The following is an 18,195-nucleotide window of genomic DNA, read 5'->3' as shown; positions in this document are numbered from 1 at the left end:
CCGCTCTTTATTTGCTTACGATTTGTTTTGCGCCCTCTCTCTTGGACTCGTTTATATTTCTAACGCTAACCCAGCTTGTAGTTGTGCTTAAGTTTATAAATTTCAGATTCGCCCTATTCACCCCCCCCCCCTCTAGGCGACTATCACCTTATGTATGTGGTTAGTGTGCTCGAATGTTCTGTCAGAAAGTGTTTTCAGTACTGGATGCCATTATTATTTTCCTGTTGTTAGAATTCAGCAGTAGTTACAATTGCAGAAGTAAATACAGTGTGATGATTTTGAAATTTCTTCTTATTTCGCGAGGCATAGAGATCGCCCTAAGATGTGTAATTGCAAACGTGCTTGTGTTAGATCGAGTAGACGTGAGCACGCCGTGCCGATTTTAGTCACTACCGACTTAAATCTACTGCTCTGTTAGTAGGGTATAGTAGTCACCCTGAGTTACACATGAGCATGTCACACCGCCTTAAGTCGTTGCCGACTTAAGTCGATTGCTCCGTTAGTAGGGTATAGTGGTCACCCTGAGTTCCGCGTGAGCATGTCACGCCGCCTTAAGTCGTCGCCGACTTAAGTCGATTGCTTCGTTAATAGGGTATAGTGGTCACCCTGAGTTACGCGTGAGCATGTCACACCGCCTTAAGTCATCGCCGACTTAAGTCGATTGCTCCGTTAGTAGGGTATAGTGGTCACTCTGAGTTAAGTAAGCGTGAGCATGTCACACTGCCTTAAGTCGTTGCTGACTTAAGTCGATTGCTCTGTTAGTAGGGTATAGTGGTCACCCTGAGTTAAGTAAGCGTGAGCATGTCACACCGCCTTAAGTCGTTGCTGACTTAAGTCGATTGCTCCGTTAGTAGGGTATAGTGGTCACCCTGAGTTAAGTAAACATGCAGGTTGGCAGTAAACAATTTGAGTGCCTTTGAGAATGAAGTCTTTTTATTGATGATATATTTCCCAGTTTACAGAATACAAGGCCGTCCCAATAGCTTTTGAAATATAGCTAGGGGTAAAACTTCCTGAGATGTTCTATATTCCATGAGTTCCCAATTTCCGTGCCATCCATTTGAGTAAGACGATACGAGCCAGGCCGAGTGACTTCCGCTACTATGAATGGCCCTTCCCATAGTGGTGACAATTTGTGCCATCCCTCCCCCGTTAGAATTCGGTGGAGGACGAGATCTCCCACTGCGAAGGATCGATGTCGTATGGCCTTATCATGATAGCGCCTCAGAGTTTGCTGATACTGGGCTGACTGAATCAACGTATTCAATCGTTCTTCTTCTAGTATATCAACATCCTCCAGTCTAGTAGCCTCAGCTTCTGCTATGTTTTCAAAGATTAATCTCGGTGCCTCAAACTTGAGATCAGCGGGTAGCACTGCCTCCGAACCATAGACCATAAAGAAAGGAGTGTTTCCATGCAGAGCTCGGCTAGGTTGAGTTCTCAGGCTCCAGACGACATATGGCAACTCTCTGATCCACTTTCCTGCGAACTTTTCATTCTTGTCGAAGACTTACTTTCTGAGCTCTTCCAATATCATCCCGTTGGCTCTTTCTACTTGCCTGTTGGCTCTTGGGTGCGCCACCGAGGCATATTTGATCTGAATGCTTTTTTGTTCATAGAAATCGAAGAACTCTAAGCTTGTGAAATTGGATCCTAGGTCAGTTATGATACTATTTGGTATCCCGAACCTGAATATCATGTCTTGTATGAATTCCACTGCCTTAGCTAAAGTTAGAGAAGCAATTGGTTTGAACTCTATCCATTTAGTGAATTTGTCGATGGCAACCAGTACATGAATGTATCCTCCTTGAGCTTTTTTGAAAGGTCCAATCATATCTAGTCCCCAGCACGCGAACGACCAGGTTACAGGTATGGTTTGCAGTTGCTGTGCTGGTAGATGCTGCTGTTTTAATAAGTACTGTCAGGCTTCGCACCTCTGGACTAACTCGGCTGTATCACTCTTTGCCGTTGGCCAGTAGAAACCGTACCTAAAGACCTTCCCAACCAGAGTCCTTGATGCTGCGTGTATCCCGCATTGCCCAGCATGGACCTCATCAAGTAGTTGCTTCCCTGTAGCCTAAAGAATGCATTTCATGAGGACTCCTGATGCACCCCTTCTGTATAGTGTTTCCCCAATGAGAGTATAATGAGCTAACTGCCTTGCAATGCACTCTGCTGCATTTTTGTCATCCGGCTCTTCCTCATTCTTTATGTACCTGATGATCGGCTCCCTCCAGTCATCAGGATCTGACTTTGGTTGGCTCAGAATATTGCATTCCTCTACCTGATCTAGTGAAATGCTCGGGTGCAGTACTTCTTGGACAAAAACTCCAGGCGGGACCTGAGTCCGACTGGATCCTAGCTTGGACAATGCATCAGCTGCCGTGTTGCGGTCTCTCTCCACATGATGAAATTCCAAACCTTCAAACTTGTCTTCTAGCTTTCGGACGGCAGTGCAGTATTTCCCCATGGAACCATTCGAGCAGTCCCATTCTTTGTTTATCTGACTTATGACCACCAGAGAATCCCCATATACCATCAGTCTTTTGATGCCCAGTGATATGGCAATGTTCAGTCCATGAATCAAAGCTTCGTATTCTGATGCATTGTTGGATGCTGGGAATAGCAATTGAAGAGCATATTTGAGTTGTTCACCTCTAGGTGCAATAAAGAGGATCCCTACACCTGCCCTCTGTAGCTTCAACGAGCCATCGAAATACATTCGCCATACTTCTGCAGTTTCCGGGTTATCTGGCGCTTGTTGCTCGGTCCACTCTGATACGAAGTCAACTAGTGCTTGAGTCTTGATCGCGGTGCGAGGTCGAAACTCAATGTCATGAGGTCCCAGTTCACAGGCCCACTTGGCTATTCTTCCGATGGCTTCTTTATTGTGGAGAATATCCCCTATTGGAAATCTAGTGACTACTATGACTTTGTGATCGTCGAAGTAGTGACGGAGCTTGCGTGCAGTTAGAAGTACTGCATATAATAGTTTCTGAACTTGAGGGTATTTCTTCTTCGAAGGACCCAGGACTTCACTGATGAAATAGACAGGATGTTGCACTGGGTATGCATGTCCTTCTTCTGCTCGCTCGACTACTAACGTGGTGCTCACCACGTGAGTCGTGCAAGAGATGTATAACAACAGATCTTCAGCTGGTTGAATCGGCGTGGCTCGGCGCGGCGGTTTCAACACTGGTGGTGTTGTCAGTAATTTCTTCAGTGCGTCTAGAGCTTCCTGAGCCTCTGAAGTCCACTGGAACTTATCTACCTTATTGAGTAACTTGTAGAATGGTAGGCCTTTTTCTCCCAGCCTTGATATGAATCTGCTTAGAGCTGCCATGCATCCGGTAAGTCTTTGTACTTTCTTCTGTGATCGTGGTGCTTCCATTCTCATGATAGCCTCGATCTTTTCTAGATTGGCCTCAATTCCCCGGTGGCTGACAATAAACCCGAGCAATTTTCCTGCTGGTACTCCGAAGACGCATTTTTCGGGATTAAGTTTCCATCGATATCGTCGTAGACTGTTGAAGACCAGCTGTAAATCTTCAATGAAATTTTCTGAGTTCTCTGTCTTGATTACCACATCATCCACATAAGCTTCCACACGCTTGCCCCAATGGTCGGCTAAGCATGTCTGAATAGCCCTCTGGTAAGTCGCTCCAGCGTTTTTGAGGCCGAACGGCATGGAGGTATAGCAGAAGGCTCCGAACGGGGTGATGAATGTTGTTTTTTCCTCGTCTTCTTTTGCCAGGCTGATATGATGATACCCGGAGTAGCAATCCAAGAAAGACAACACAAAACATCTGGCGGTCGAGTCTACCACCTGGTCTATTCTAGGAAGTCCGAAGGAATCCTTCGGACAGTGTTTGTTGAGATCTGTATAGTCGACGCACATGCGCAAATCCACTTTATTCTTTTTGAGTACAAGAATAGGGTTAGCTAACCACTCATGATGTAACACTTCTCTAATGAATCCGGTCGCGACCAAGCGAGCCAGCTCTGCACGGAGGGCTTCTCTCTTGTCGGGCGTGAAGCGATGTAACTTTTGTCGAATCAGCCTCGCCTGGGGGTAGACCTTTAGTTTGTGCTCGGCCAGTTCTCTCGGGACTCCCGGCATATCCGCAGGTTGCCATGCGAATACGTCTCGGTTATCTTGCAAAAACTGGACGAGCGCGCCTTCCTATTTGTCATCCAGGCTGGAACTGATGATAGCAGTCCTGCGCTCATCGACGAATTCGAGGTTGATTCTCTTGGTTTCTTCAGTCGACCGCATAGAGGTCACGGCTTGAGCTTCATTCGCGGGTACCGCGAGGTCTTCCTCAGGCTTTGAGTTCGCCTGCGCAGAAGAGGTCGCCGATGGTTTGGTGATGAGAGCCGCCTGAATGGCTACTCAGAAACATTCCGCGGTGCCTTGGAAGTCAACGTGCACAGTTATGATTCCTTGTGGTCCTGGCATCTTCAATATCATGTATGTATAATGCGGAATGGCCATGAACTTCGCCAATCCAGGCCTGTCGATGATGGCATTGTATCCGCAGTCGAAGTTTGCCACCTCGAACCTCAGGAACTCGGTTCTGTAGTTTTCTGGAGATCCGAAGGTGACCGACATGTAGATGTGTCCCAGTGGATATTCTCCTTCAGTCGGCACGATGCCGAAGAAAGGAGTGTCCGACTCGTGGAGCTCTTTGAGGGGAACTCCCAAGCCTTGAAGCGTCCGGGGGAAGGTGACATTGATGCTGCTTCCCCCGTCCACTAATACCTTCTTTACCCTGCTCTCTCGGATTACCGGATCGACGAGGAGCGGGTACTTGCCCGGGTGGTCGAAGTTGAGCCACTGATCTGCCCGGGTGAAGGTGATCGGGTGTTCGGACCATCGATATGGGGCAGGAGGACCAGTGGCCGCCACCAGTATCTGACGGTCGTTGACCTTTTGTTGTCTCTTACTTTCTTGCAACCCATGTCCGCCGAAGATGACGTTGACTTCTCTGTCGACACGCGGGAAGGCTCCACCTCCTCCCTCCTCCTGTTGTTGGGGTTGTCGAGGTTCTTCAGGTCCTCCTCGTGGCGAGGGAGGAGGCAGAGGTTGGAAGGGTCGGCGGTTCCCCACGGAATGCTTGAAGTCTCTGCAGTTCTGGAGGGTGTGGCGCATGTCCTTGTGGTACTGGCACTGCGCGTCGAGGATGTCGTCCAGCGTGCGTTCGCCTCCGCGAGGTCCTCTTTGGGCGCGAGAGGCGGGCAGTCCAGCAGCGTGGACTTCTTCACGAGGCCTGTTCTCCCAATGTTTGTCAGGTTGTTGGTTTGTGTCGCGTTGCGGTGCCGCCGGTGCAGGCTTTCCTCCTCTGATGAGGTCCTGAGCTCTTTCATCGGCGGTGATGTAGAGGTCGGCTTCCCGGAATAGCTGCTCGGAGGTAGTCGGCACCTTCTGCGGTATGGCTCGGACGAAAGTCGAGTCATTAGATCCCCGGTAGAAGTCCTCGATCACTGCTGCTTCTGCGACCTCGGGGATACGATTTCTCATGGTCTGAAATCTTTTGAGGTACGACCGGATAGTCTCGTCCCCCCGGCGCTTGATGGATTTGAGGTCCCACGGTTGCGCCGGTTTGTCGGAGAGGGATTGGAAGTTGGTGGTGAAGCACCGACTGAAGTCGCTCCAGTCGTCGATGCAGTGTCGAGGTAGTTGTCGCAGCCATTGCAGCGCATCTTGCCCAAGGACGATAGGCAAATACGCGGTCATCACATCCTCGGTTGCCCCAGCGGCCCAGGCAGCGGTGGTGTAGACAGCCAACCAACCTCCCGGGTCCTGCTTAGGCTCATATTTGTCGATGTTGGAGACCTTGAAGTTAGGGGGCCACTGAATGGCTCTGAGGCGTGGAGTAAGCGCCGATACTCCACACGTGTCCTCCTGTCGTCGATGATGATGTCTGTCCCGGGGAGGGGAGTGGTTGTCGTGGTGCCTCGACCGTCCCTGGGCTATGCCACCAGTCGAAGCCGTCGCCAACTCAATTCTGGTGGCCTGACTCCGCGCAGGGATGCCGTGATTCCGGTCATATTCTTCTCGGCGACGGATCTCGTTCTCGTGTCGTCGTTCGTGTGAGGCGTTGATGGAGCTCCGTGCGTCCCGCCGACTGTTGATGGTGTGGCGTAGATCGTTTGGCGGATGAGCGAGTAGAAGGTGGTTGGCTGCCCGAGTGAACAACCGCCGATATCCCTCGGCGTCTGGAGTCCGGGGGAGGCCATCGGCTATCCGAGCCAATACTCCACCAACATCGCTCGGTGTGTTCATGGCTCGAGCGAAGTCGGGGTTCAGGTTGCGTCCGAAAAGTGGATTCTCTCGGCGTTGCCTCGCTTCCTGCTCAGCCTGCTCTTGAGCCTACTGACGGTCACTTCGTCGAGAGTTCCTCCTTTCCCTAGAGACCCGTTCTTCTGGAGTTTCTCCCACCTCTGAGACCTCGTCTCGTGATACGGGCTGCGCCGGGTCTCGCTCTCCGGCTTCGTGATGTCGCTGAATATTTCAGCGTCGGTTCCTCCGTCGGCGAGATTCCCGCTAAAGAGGTTCTTCTCCTGGTGCGGTCGGTTCATCGTCGGAGACAGGATTCGATTCTATTCTTCCCCCGATGAAGAGGATGTCGGGGTAGAATGGAACCGTTGTTGTGACGAGCCTCTTTCTGTTCTCCTTTGAGGACGGAGGCACTGAAAGAGCAGTTTGACAATCCTTTACCTTATTCGCTTCCTTTTTCCTTGTGATCCGTGTCCATTTTTCCGTCGGAGAGGTGGACAGCGGAGTTCTCCGGGTAGATGGACCCTCGACTCCTAGCTTGCTGAAGGTGGTCCTTGCTTGGAGCGCTGGAGGTTGCGCTTTTTCCTACTTCGCTCCGATTTTCCCAGAGATTTTTGAGGAAGACTTTCTCTCCGGTGGATCCGCGATGCGATGCAGAGTTCCTTCTTCATCTGCTACGGACGAAATGGTTCCGAAGCAGAACACGGACCCGGGGCGGAGGACAATCTTGTGCTGGAAAGTGACGACCATTGAGCTAGCTTGGATCAGTGACACACCCCCTACCTGGCGCGCCAGCTGTCGGTGTTTTGGGTCCGACCGCGCACCCGGGGTTGCCCCTCGAGGTGCTTTTTGGAGTAGGACGGTGTTACCAACTGTAGCTCGATGGTTCGTGCTAATGCACGAGAGACGGTGGACAATTTTGTACAGGTTCGGGCCGCCTTGAGATGCGTAACACCCTACGTCCTGGCGTGAGCACTTTATGTGGTGGATTACAAGGAGGCTCTCTAGTGTTGAGGACGTAGAGAATCACTTGGATGGCTAAGTAGTGAGATGCTTTTGAGGGGGTGCCCCCTAGACCTTATATATTCGACCGTGGGGTGTTACATGTGGATATGATAACAACGTGTGCCTAAGTAATAGTGAACCGACTGAGTCTATCTTCCTATAATTCAGCCGACCTATCCCCGCTCTGTTCCGATGTATGAGGCCCCTGCGCGGGAAAGTCGGGTCACTGTTGCTATCATTGCTCAAATTCATCGGGCCGTCTGGGTTTGCGTCGATCCGGTCTTGTGTCAATCCGCTTCACTAGACGTTCTTCCCCAGGCCCACGAAGGGATGACCTTGCGAATTATTGGGCCCACGAGCCTTTCGTGAGGTATCTTATCCTTCTGGTGGATCCGGGGGATATCCGTCCCCCACAGCGGCCACATAGACGAGGTGCGTCGACGACATGATTCATTTGCGCCTCCCTCATGAGCTCAAGCACTACAGGAGATGAGAATATGAGACCCGTCAGGAGAAGGAACGAGGGCCCAGATCGCTAGAGGATTCGCAGAGAGGGAGGGTAAGTTCACCGTTGATGGAGAATCTGATGGATGGCTTCTCTTCGACAACGGAGGAGTCCTGGGCTGCGCGTGCGACAACGGTGGGGTCCCGTGCCGTGACTCTATGAGGGAGGGAGTCGGCGGGGAGGGGGGTTGGAGGTGGGGGCCACCTCGGTGGACGTGGTGGACTGGTGGCGAACACGAGCGGAAGGCGGGGACAGATATGATGCATAGTGTGAACGCCTATACATCGTTTTTATAGAGTAGTAGGGATATAGCAGCAAGTAGAGCAGCGATCGACGACGTTAATAAGGTGAAAACTAACCCCTTTTTCCTGATCACTGCTGGCCGCTGGAATCCCACAAACCATCTTTTTTTTCAAAGCAGTGCATATGGCTTTCGATTTCTGGATTCCTGCGTACGGGTCCTGCGCGAACGTTATACCTTCTATAGCGTCAACAATTGATACACTATAATTTAACTTTTACTGGAAAATTGCCGTACGGTAAAAAATAGGCTATTAACACTAGACCGGCCGGTCACCAAACGTAACACCTCGCGCGCGACGTATCGGGACACGGCCCTTGTCCGTCTCCAGTGCTGCCTGAACGGCCGCGATCGACAGCGCGGCGCGGGTGGTGACGGATCGCGCGCGCAGCTATCGCAGCCATGCACGCCCACGTCCGGTGTCTGGCTGTCTGCCCGTCCGTGTGGTCGCGCGGCGCCGTCGAGAGGGACGAAGACGACACGCGCCCCATGGATCGGTCAGGTAGTCTCTGGCGGTTTGGTGGTGCACGTGCATGGTGCAGTCGCGTGGCGCGCGAGGCTGAGCGCGCGCGCGCGGACGTGTCGTCATGTGCATAGACGATAAGGAAACGAAAGGAAGCTAGCACAGGTCCCGGCCGCGGGGTCTCGATCTGTCCCGCAATGCGCCGTAAAGGTACCGATCGATCAGCCCCACTGGCCGCCGCCCCGCTAGCTCGGAGCCGAGAGAGAGAGAGAGAGAGGCACTCGATGGAAACCTGCGATGTGAGGAGACGACCGGGGCTGCAGGGCACTTGTTTGACCGCAGGTCGTGCTCGTTTCGTCGCGCTAGCCATGCCATGCCACCCGAATCGAGCGGCGTAGGTAGTAAGTACGTCGATGGCGCCCGTCGGCCGGCCGACCGACTGACTGCTTCCGTACGTTCCGCCGCCGCACCGGTGCCGGCCACGCATGTCCCGCGACTCTAGGGTGGGTCCACGGCACATGGAAACGTAGTGTATGTACGTACGGGTAGGCATGCACCGAACTCGTGCAATTTTTTTATAAATATAAATGCGCAACCGAGAGACGTGTTACGATACGTATGCTGGGTACTGCCGTGTGAGGTGTGATGCCAGCGTTTGCGCCCGCCGCCCGCCAGGAGTCACATGTTTGCCGTTCCCCACATGACCAATCACATAAAAATTATAATATAGAATAATACTTCCCTGTCACGCCAGGGCGCAGGCGGACTGGTCCGCTGCCACACTTGCACCGCGAGTCCTGTCCGCGACCGCTAGTCCTAGCTCGGTCTATATATACCCTCCACGCACGCTTCAACGGCGCCTCCATCATTCATTCATCATAAGAACCGTGATAACACGACACCACACAACGGCTGCTCCATCGCGTTCGCTTCGCGTCGTCTCCTGCACCATTCGCTTCTCCTCTTCCTTGCCCGTCGTCTCCTCCGATCGCCACAGTTACCTCTGCGATTCGATCGGACGATTAGCTAGCTGCTAAACCGCCATGGGGAATCACAAGAAGCTTCTCCAGTTCCTGCGGCCAGACCCGGCGGTGGCAGCAGCGCCGGCGAGGTCGTCCACGACGTCGGACGACGAGGACGACGGCACGTCGGGTTCCACGCCGGTGACTCCGACCACGAGCGCGAGCGCGGCGGCGTCGCCGTACGCCTCGTCCCCGTGGACGCATCTCCCGGGGCTCGGCCCCGGTCCCGCGGCGGAGGCGACCGAGCTCCTCGGCTCGCTCGTCAAGGAGGACGGGGGCCACGTCTACTCGCTGGCGGCGGCGGGGGACCTGCTGTACACGGGCACGGACTCGCGGACCGTGCGGGTGTGGCGGGAGCGGGACCGCCGCGAGCTGGGCGGCTTCCGCTCGGGCAGCGGCCTGGTGAAGGCCATCGTGGTGGGCGGGGACGGCCGCGTCTACACGGGGCACCAGGACGGGAAGGTGCGCGTGTGGCGCGCGCCGCAATCGGCGGACGAGGTCGTCGAGGACCCCTCCGCGCTCCGCCGCGTGGGGACGCTGCCCCGGCTCCGCGACGTGCTCCGCAGCTCCCTCCTCCGCCCGTCGCAGCCCATGCTGCGGCACTCCGACGCCGTGTCGGCGCTCAGCCTGGACGCCGCGGCGGGGCTCATCTACTCGGCCTCCTGGGACCGCACCTTCAAGGTGTGGCGCGTGTCCGACTTCCGGTGCCTCGAGTCCGTGGTGCGCGCCCACGGCGACGCCGTCAACGCCGTCGCCGCCGCGGGCTTCGACGCGCTCGTGCTCACGGGCTCCGCCGACGGCACGGTCAAGGCGTGGCGGCGGCGCGCGGCCGAGGGCAAGGGCCGGGCCACGCGGCACGTCATGGAGCGCGTGCTGCGGGAGGGCGACGGCGCCGTCACCGCCATCGCGGTGTGCGCGCAGGCCCGCGTGGCGTACGCCGGCTCCTCGGACGGCGCCGTCGCGCACTGGCAGTGGCCGCGGGGCGCCGCGCCCAGGAGCGGCGCCGCGCCCAGGAGCGGCGCCGCGCTGCGGGGCCACAAGATGGCCGTGCTGTGCCTCGCGGTGGCCGGTCGCGTCGTCGTCAGCGGGTCCGCCGACCGGACCATCTCCGTGTGGCGGCGCGGTGAGGGCGCCAGCCACGCGCTCCTCGCCGTGCTGACGGGGCACACGGGGCCCGTCAAGTGCGTCGCCATGGACCAGAAGGAGGAGGAGGAGGAGGAGGAGGAGGAGGAGGATGATGAGGGCGCCGCCCCACGCCGGTGGGTCGTGTACAGCGGCAGCCTCGATGGGTCCGTCAAGGTGTGGCGCGTCTCCGAGTCGGACGGCGGCGGCGGCTTCGCGCCCGACCTGACGATGTCGACCCCCGCACTCCACTGGAAGGGCTTCTCGCCTTCGCCGCCGCCCCGCGCGCACCGTGTGCAACCGAGAATAGAAGAATAGCTATAGCTCTGGCGGTACACGACGGTGTACGTCGTATTCTTCTACATCCGTATGGCGCTGTTTTTGAATCGGTGGCAATGGTGCGTTGCATCTCTAGCTATTGCCTATTAGTAGCCGGCACGCTGACGTGGCCGGCTGCCGGTGACCGGTGAGCAATCACCTGCACGGCTGCACCTGCTGGCGCGAAAGAAAGATGGGGAAGAAACTGGGAGCGTTTTCTTTTGTGTTTTTTCGGACTTTTTGGGGCTTGCGTTTGCTGGTTTGCAAGAAAAAAAAAGATGTACAGATTGATTTTGCTTGCGGACAAAGGAAAGAAGGTCATCCGACGGCTGCTCTGCATCCACACCGAACCGAGTTCCGAGTAGGTCACACCAGCTTCTTCTGCCGATAATCCAAGAGAGATGCCGAACTGAACCGCTTTCCACATCTGGTCAGACGAGACGGGTCTTTCTTTTTGGAGGACAGACTTTCCTGGTCCGGAAATGGGCAGGGAATTCCGTATGCACTCTGCGTCAACTGCTCGGCTAAACAAATCAACCCAGACTGCTAAACTAGGAACTCTAACTAGGTAACGCATTTTCGTTTTGTAAATTTCGAAAACCGTTTTGTTGACCAAAATTTAACTTCTAGATTTTCAAATCTTAGACCAAAATACACTAAAAACCGTACCGATTTTTTGCATTTCGGTTCGGACCGAAAAGACGGTAAAAATTACCGGTTTTCAGTATTTACCGATCGAGAAAGACAACACTGGCTCTAACCAAACGACTAGTTAAGTGTTAACTACAAAAGCAAACTAGCTACGAGAGCAACAACACAAGAATGAATATGAACAAACTAAATATAAGCTTCTGTTAGAGAATTGTAAACCAATACGAAGGTGATGACACAACGATTTTTACTCCGAGGTTTCGTGGTTTACCATCCACTAACTGCTTGTTGAGGCAAGTCTAAGTCTCAGTTTGTCATCATTCCTCTTGCTGTCGGTGACCACACAAGCTCACTATCTACAGTAAATGAAGTGCTCGTACGAAAGCTCTAGCACTTTGATCTACGTCAGATCATTTTAGCATTCTTCACATCTATGTACTAGAGTTGCTCTTGGTGATCTCCTGCACAAGGTGAGCACAAACACACCCCCTCACAAATCCTACTTCATGTGGTCTTCACAACGGAGACCAAAGGCCATTAAACTGTCTAAGGGCTTGTTCGGTTATTTTCAATCCATATGGATTGGAGGGAATTGATACGGATCGGGAGTGATTTTGACTCACTAGAGATTAAAACCCTCTTAATTCCTCTCAATCCATATGGATTGGGGTAGAACCAAACAAGCCTTAAGAGTTGGCAACCTCCAGAAGTAATAAGCACCATTGGATTACGGCACAAACACCTAATCCCACGCTACAGAAATATGCCAATGCACTACATTTGGACCAGTCTTTCACAACCGAATTCACTTAGCAAGTAAGCATGTATTTGAGCTAGAACATTTCTGAAGGTCCTTGTTTTGTTTTGGTAATCGAGTAACAACATAAGTGGACTAATGTGTGTTTATGTTGAGATATACATGTAATTAGTCCTCACGTGTACTAGTGTGAGCAGCATGTGCCTTGGTGGAGAAATTAATTGTTGTTGTTGGCATGCTCAAATAGAACGTTTGAGCTCGTTACATATGAGATATAACATGGTGCCATGTGGTTAGATGGATAAGAGCAAGACATGTGTCTTTATCGAAAAGCAGAAATTAAATATTTTACAGAGAGAGAGAGACGACGATTTGCAGTCGGTAACTATCTAGGCACGTGTCAATAATTCAAGAACATATAGACCACGCAACGCCGTTGTTGCTGACAATTACCACCTCACGACATATACCAATAGACATCGTCAAGGTACATCACATCGCGCACGCACGCATGCATGTCAGTTTCAGTAACCACGAAATCCACGGCGAGCGATGCAATGGCTGCTAGGGCTGGCCAAGCCCAAACTCGTTTCCCTCACCTACCGTACGTACCTGCTGTACGTAGCAATGGAGCAGTAGCAGCTGTCACGGTGCAGTGTACAATCTTTGACAGCCAGCACAAATCCCTCTCCTACCGTTGTCACTCTACAGCATTCATGACGTACAGCCAGCGTTACTCTTGACAGGCAGCTAGAGCTAGCCATGCGGAACTCCTGCCAACGCAAGCACGTAGCATGTCATCTCTGACAAAAGGGGTGGTGGAGACAGAGAGCGATACATGGTCACCCATCTATCCTTTTTGAACCTGCTCCTGTTTATTTTATTATATAATCCATCTTAAACTAATTGAGAGTCAAAAAAACAACACAGATTATTATGTAATCTAGATACTTAGATTATGATAATCCATAAATAGGTTAATAGGTGCTCATATAATCCATAGGCTGTATTAGATGTGTCAATGGAGAATTCCTCACCGGGTTTGGATACCCCATACTCATCCCATGAAGATATACTCATTTTCATCATCATACTCATACCCATCATGGGTATAAGATTCATCTCATACCCAACCCCATTCGGGTATCGAGTCCCCAATGGGTCTCCATCCTCAACAAAAAAAGCATTATCACGTTATTTTTATATGACATTAACAGTCACACGACAATCAGCGACAATACATCATCAATAAATCTGACACGTAACAAGAAAAAAAAATTGTTTAACCATACAAAAACCAATACACAAAGTGACACATGGATCGGTGGCCAGAACAGTTGGTCGGTTAGGTTAGGTGAATGGATGCTTAAAAGGTTGGATTAGTTACTGCACTTATTGCCTATTAGACTGCACACCTAGTTTTACTGGGTGAATATGACCCATGGGTAATCGGGTTCAGATGATTGCTTCCCAAACTCATACTCGCTTGCCTAATGGGTGAGGATTTTTGTCCCATATTTATACCCATGTGATCCTAACCCTAATAGCGGAATTCTCTACGGGTTAGCGGATATCAGGTTCCCATTAACATCTCTAGGCTAGATTATATGATCCTGGAAGAAAACAAAACACCTTCATCGTAGTCGTCTATAGGGGTGGTAATGGATCACAATCTAACAAGGTGTTTGATTTCTATGGACTAATTTTTAGTCCCTTCATTTTATTACATTTTAATCCCTAAGTTGCCAAATACAGAAATTAAAATAGAGTTTTTATTTTTCGTGTTTGGTAATTTAGGGACTAAAATGAAATAAAAATAGAGGGTTCCTAGAAACCAAACACATCCTAAATGTTTTTTCACAATAAGTTAGAGAAATTAATTAATTTTAGTTTAAAAATAAATAGAAATAGAGTTTGATCCTAACCCGATTCGATTTTTAAATTTTATAGTGTAAAATTTAGAACTCATTGCCAACACTAGTCGTCTACCGGTGATTCAAGTGTCGTAAGCCTTGGAAATCTGTGCTAACTAGTAGCTATTAGCAGTAGTTACTGTTGTTACTGTAGTTGGAGCTTATTAGTCGTCGTTGGGAGTAGCTTTCACGTCAGGTGCTTGTCCGCTTTTGATCAGGTCTTGAATTTTTTTCATGTGCGGTGTTGGCACCTGCTAGCTGCAGGATTTTCTTCTCGTGTGACGTCGTTGGTGATAGGAACTTCGGCACCTCGCGCGCCATCTGACATTGGCGGTGCACCTTCTCCCCAACGATCTGATCTAAGGTATGTATTTAATATGGAGTCTCTTGAGAGTCTCTAAAGAGCTAAGTAAAAAAATACAAGAGACAGACTTTTCGCGAAGAGTTCACCTCTTCACGACTCGGTATACATGTTACCTTTTACTTGCATTTATTATCCAGAGCCTCAGGTTGTATTGTGTAGTCTCTTAATTGTCTCTTATATTTTGAAAACCGAACCGGAGTCTAAGGTTGTACATACCTCTATGATCCAGAGTTTTTGTAGTCATACATGATTTAAGGGTTTGAAAAGTGATGACATTTATTTCTATGCTTTCAGCTGCTCAAGCTCCCAGAATGAAAGCATTGTGAAGCCTTTTTTTCTTGCCTTGGTAATTAATGACAGGGCTTCCCTCCACCACTCAACGAACGAGTATCACTTCTCTTGGGGACTACAGCCGAAACCCAATAAGGGAAAGAATAGAATGCCAAAATTGTCTTACAAAAACACAACTGGAGATGATATGTTGCACGGTTTTCTCTTCTTGATCACAAAGAACGCAATACTCCAGGAAGTCAAGCGCTCTTTTTTTAGAATGTCTGCAGTCCAGCACTTGTTATTAATAGCTAGCAAATGAAAAACTTGCATTTAGGGGCCACCTAGCTCTTCCAGATCCTCTTCCAAGGCTCAAAAACTACATCACCAATGAAAAAAAGCTCTGTAAGCAAACTTAGATGTAAACGGTCCATAATTGGAGAACCTCTAAACATGTTTGTCGGCTCTAACTTTTATATAGAAATCTTCCGGAATCTCCCACAGCTTCAAAAATTTTAGAATGCCAGCCAACGAAAGAGGTTTCCTTTGATATCTTGCACCCAAGCGAAAGAAGGGAGAGCCTATTGAATAGTTCTGCACTTTTTTTTATCCTTTTTTGACACCACAACAGCAAAAAGGGGCAAGCTCAACAATAGAGCTGTCATGAATTCACTTGTCCTCCCAAAACAACGTTGTAGCTCCATTACCAATAGTGGTAGTCACTGGCTCACTGCAGCCTAAAAGATGGCTTTAGCTTGTGTGGAAATGTTGAGGTTTAAGCCAGTCCAAGGTTTATAAGGATCCATCTTCTAGAGCCACAACCATCTCAACTGCAGAGCCCAACTCATAGTGAGGAAGTCAGGAACGCCCAAACGTCCAAGCTAAAAGGGTCTAACAATTTTATCCCAAGCTATAAAACAGCTACCCTCTAGCCTCCCTTCTGCCTTTCCATAAAAAACTCATTATTTTGTCAATAGCTTTGATGCACCATTTAGGGTCTGTTCGGTTCCAGTGGATTGAGCACCCGGAACGATTCCTAGCTGGATTGTTTATCTAATTTATATAAGGTTTGATCAGCTGAAACGATTCTTAGTGAAATCCGGCATAAACGAACAGGCCATTAGGGACATTGAGTACAATGAGCAAATAGACCGGAATAGCAGAGAGGACAGACTTAACCAGCGTACATCTCCCAGCTAGGTTCAAGAGAGCAGTTTTCCATCCTGAGACTTATCTATGATTTTCTCGATCCATGGCATAAGACACCCTGCCGTGAGCCTTTTGGTACTAAGAGGAAGCCCAAGATAAGTAGTAGGAAAATATGGGAGGCACAACCTAGGCCTGGACAGCCAATTCCACAGTATCAGCATGACATCTAATTGGATAAGAGAAGCTTTTTGTGCAGGTTGACTTGACTACATCAACATCAAGGTCTCCAATATCCGGTTTGACAAAGACTGCCACGTCATCAGCATATATAGATACCCTTGATTGATACTTCTTCCTGCTAGGGGATGCACCAAACCAAGCTCAACTGCCTTGATAAAAAAAGGCTATTAAGGACATCCATAACCAATATAAGCAGGACAGGAGATAGAGGATCCCCTGCCTCAACCCTCTCTTATTTCTAATAGTCTGACTAGGTTCCCCATTCACAAGAATTTGCGTGGAAGAGGTCTTAAGAAGATTGAAAATCAAATTGCACCAAGTCTGTCCAAAGCCCAAGTGATGGAGAACTTCTAGCAGAAAGGCCCAACAAACTGAATCAAAAGCCTTCTTGAAGTCAAGTTTTAAGAAAAGGGAGGGAATACCCTTTTTTGAAGCATCTTGAAAGTTTAATTAACCATTAGGAAATTGTCATGAATATATCTACCATGTATGAAGGCACTTTGATTTATACTGGCCAGTTTGTCTATTTAGGGTGCCAGCCTATTAGCAAGGAGCACCAATACATGGATATAGCATTTTCTCCCAAAAGGTGGTACACGAATACATTTTACTAATTTTCCAGAAATTTAGTAACGGACATCAATTATAAAAGCAGGAACAATATATTAACATGTAATCGTGCTGCTTTGCTCTATCCTAAGGCCTAAGCTGCCATTCCTATGAACCAAGAGCCAAACAACATTTCAGATGCTTCACAGTGCCATTTTTTTCCGGCCAGCACTTGCATTATCAGCACCACACCACCCTACTTGCACTCTGTTGGACGACAAAAGCAAACCTCGGTCACAGGGCCTGTTTGGGGGGAGCCGGTGCTTTTGCAAAAGCTATTGGTCCAAAAAACTCACTTTAGTGATCCGAGAAGCTATCCATCTTCATCTGAGAGAAATTTGGAATCATGCCATTATGAAAAGTGGGTTTCGCCACTTTGCCATTATTTTAGGAGGCTTCGATTAAATACCATTATCAAACACACGACACACGCTATAATGCCATTTTGTTATTAAATAAAACAAAAAATATATTTTCCACCATTTTCTCCCAGACTTACCTGTACGACCCCATTCTTCGCCTTCTTCCTCGGCGCCGGCGTGATGCCCGACCCATGGAGCGACGGGCGACGTTTGCTGCTCGACGCAAGGGCGGCGTCGCCCCATCGACTAGCGGACACCGACACCGTCAACTCCCACCGTGCCGCGGCTGGCGGACCCAGCACACCGTCGAGCAGTGTCGCGACCGAGTGCTTCAGACCCTGCGCTGCTACACCTCGCCCCCTGCGCTCCTCTCGCGTTCATGCTCACCCCGAGGAGGACGGTGACGAGAAGCCGAGCGAAGGAACGCACCGAAGTAGCAGCTGCCGTACAATTTTTTTTTATTGAATCATTTTTTTGTTTTATTTAATGGCAAAATGGCATTATAGCGTGTGTGGTACGTTTGATAATGGCATTCGAACGAAACCGTCTAAAATAATGGTAAAGTAGTGAAACCTATCTTTCATAATGGTATAATTCCAATTTTCTCATCTGATAAGCTAGCCTATGTAGCAATCCATTTTTTGGATACCCCCCCCCCCCCCCCCCCTGACTAGCTAGTGGCCCGTATACTGAACCTGTGGCCTGTGGATGATGAATGGCTGATTGGTGAAATGTACCCCATGGCCCTGTAGAGTTTGGTTAATGGAGATTGTTCTGTTTGACAGTTTCATACTTCATAATGAAATGTAGGGTTAAGACATTGCAATTACCCCATATATTCAGGAACGTTTCGCAGCATTTACC

The 18,195-nt window shown here is 50.1% G+C and overlaps 1 protein-coding gene across 1 annotated transcript; it reads left to right on the top strand.

The window, feature by feature from the left end:
• Window positions 1–9,263: 9,263 nt before the first annotated feature.
• Window positions 9,264–11,359, top strand: LOC103650457 (protein JINGUBANG). The gene has a single exon (XM_008676049.4). The coding sequence runs from the start codon at window positions 9,598–9,600 to the stop codon at window positions 11,014–11,016; it is 1,419 nt and encodes a 472-aa protein (XP_008674271.1). The 5' UTR covers window positions 9,264–9,597; the 3' UTR covers window positions 11,017–11,359.
• Window positions 11,360–18,195: the final 6,836 nt, after the last annotated feature.

Source organism: Zea mays, chromosome 3, assembly GCF_902167145.1.
Source record: "Zea mays cultivar B73 chromosome 3, Zm-B73-REFERENCE-NAM-5.0, whole genome shotgun sequence".
Taxonomy (NCBI): Eukaryota; Viridiplantae; Streptophyta; class Magnoliopsida; order Poales; family Poaceae; genus Zea; species Zea mays.
Note: the sequence above shows the minus strand (reverse complement) of the source record. Positions and strands in the feature narration are given on the sequence as shown.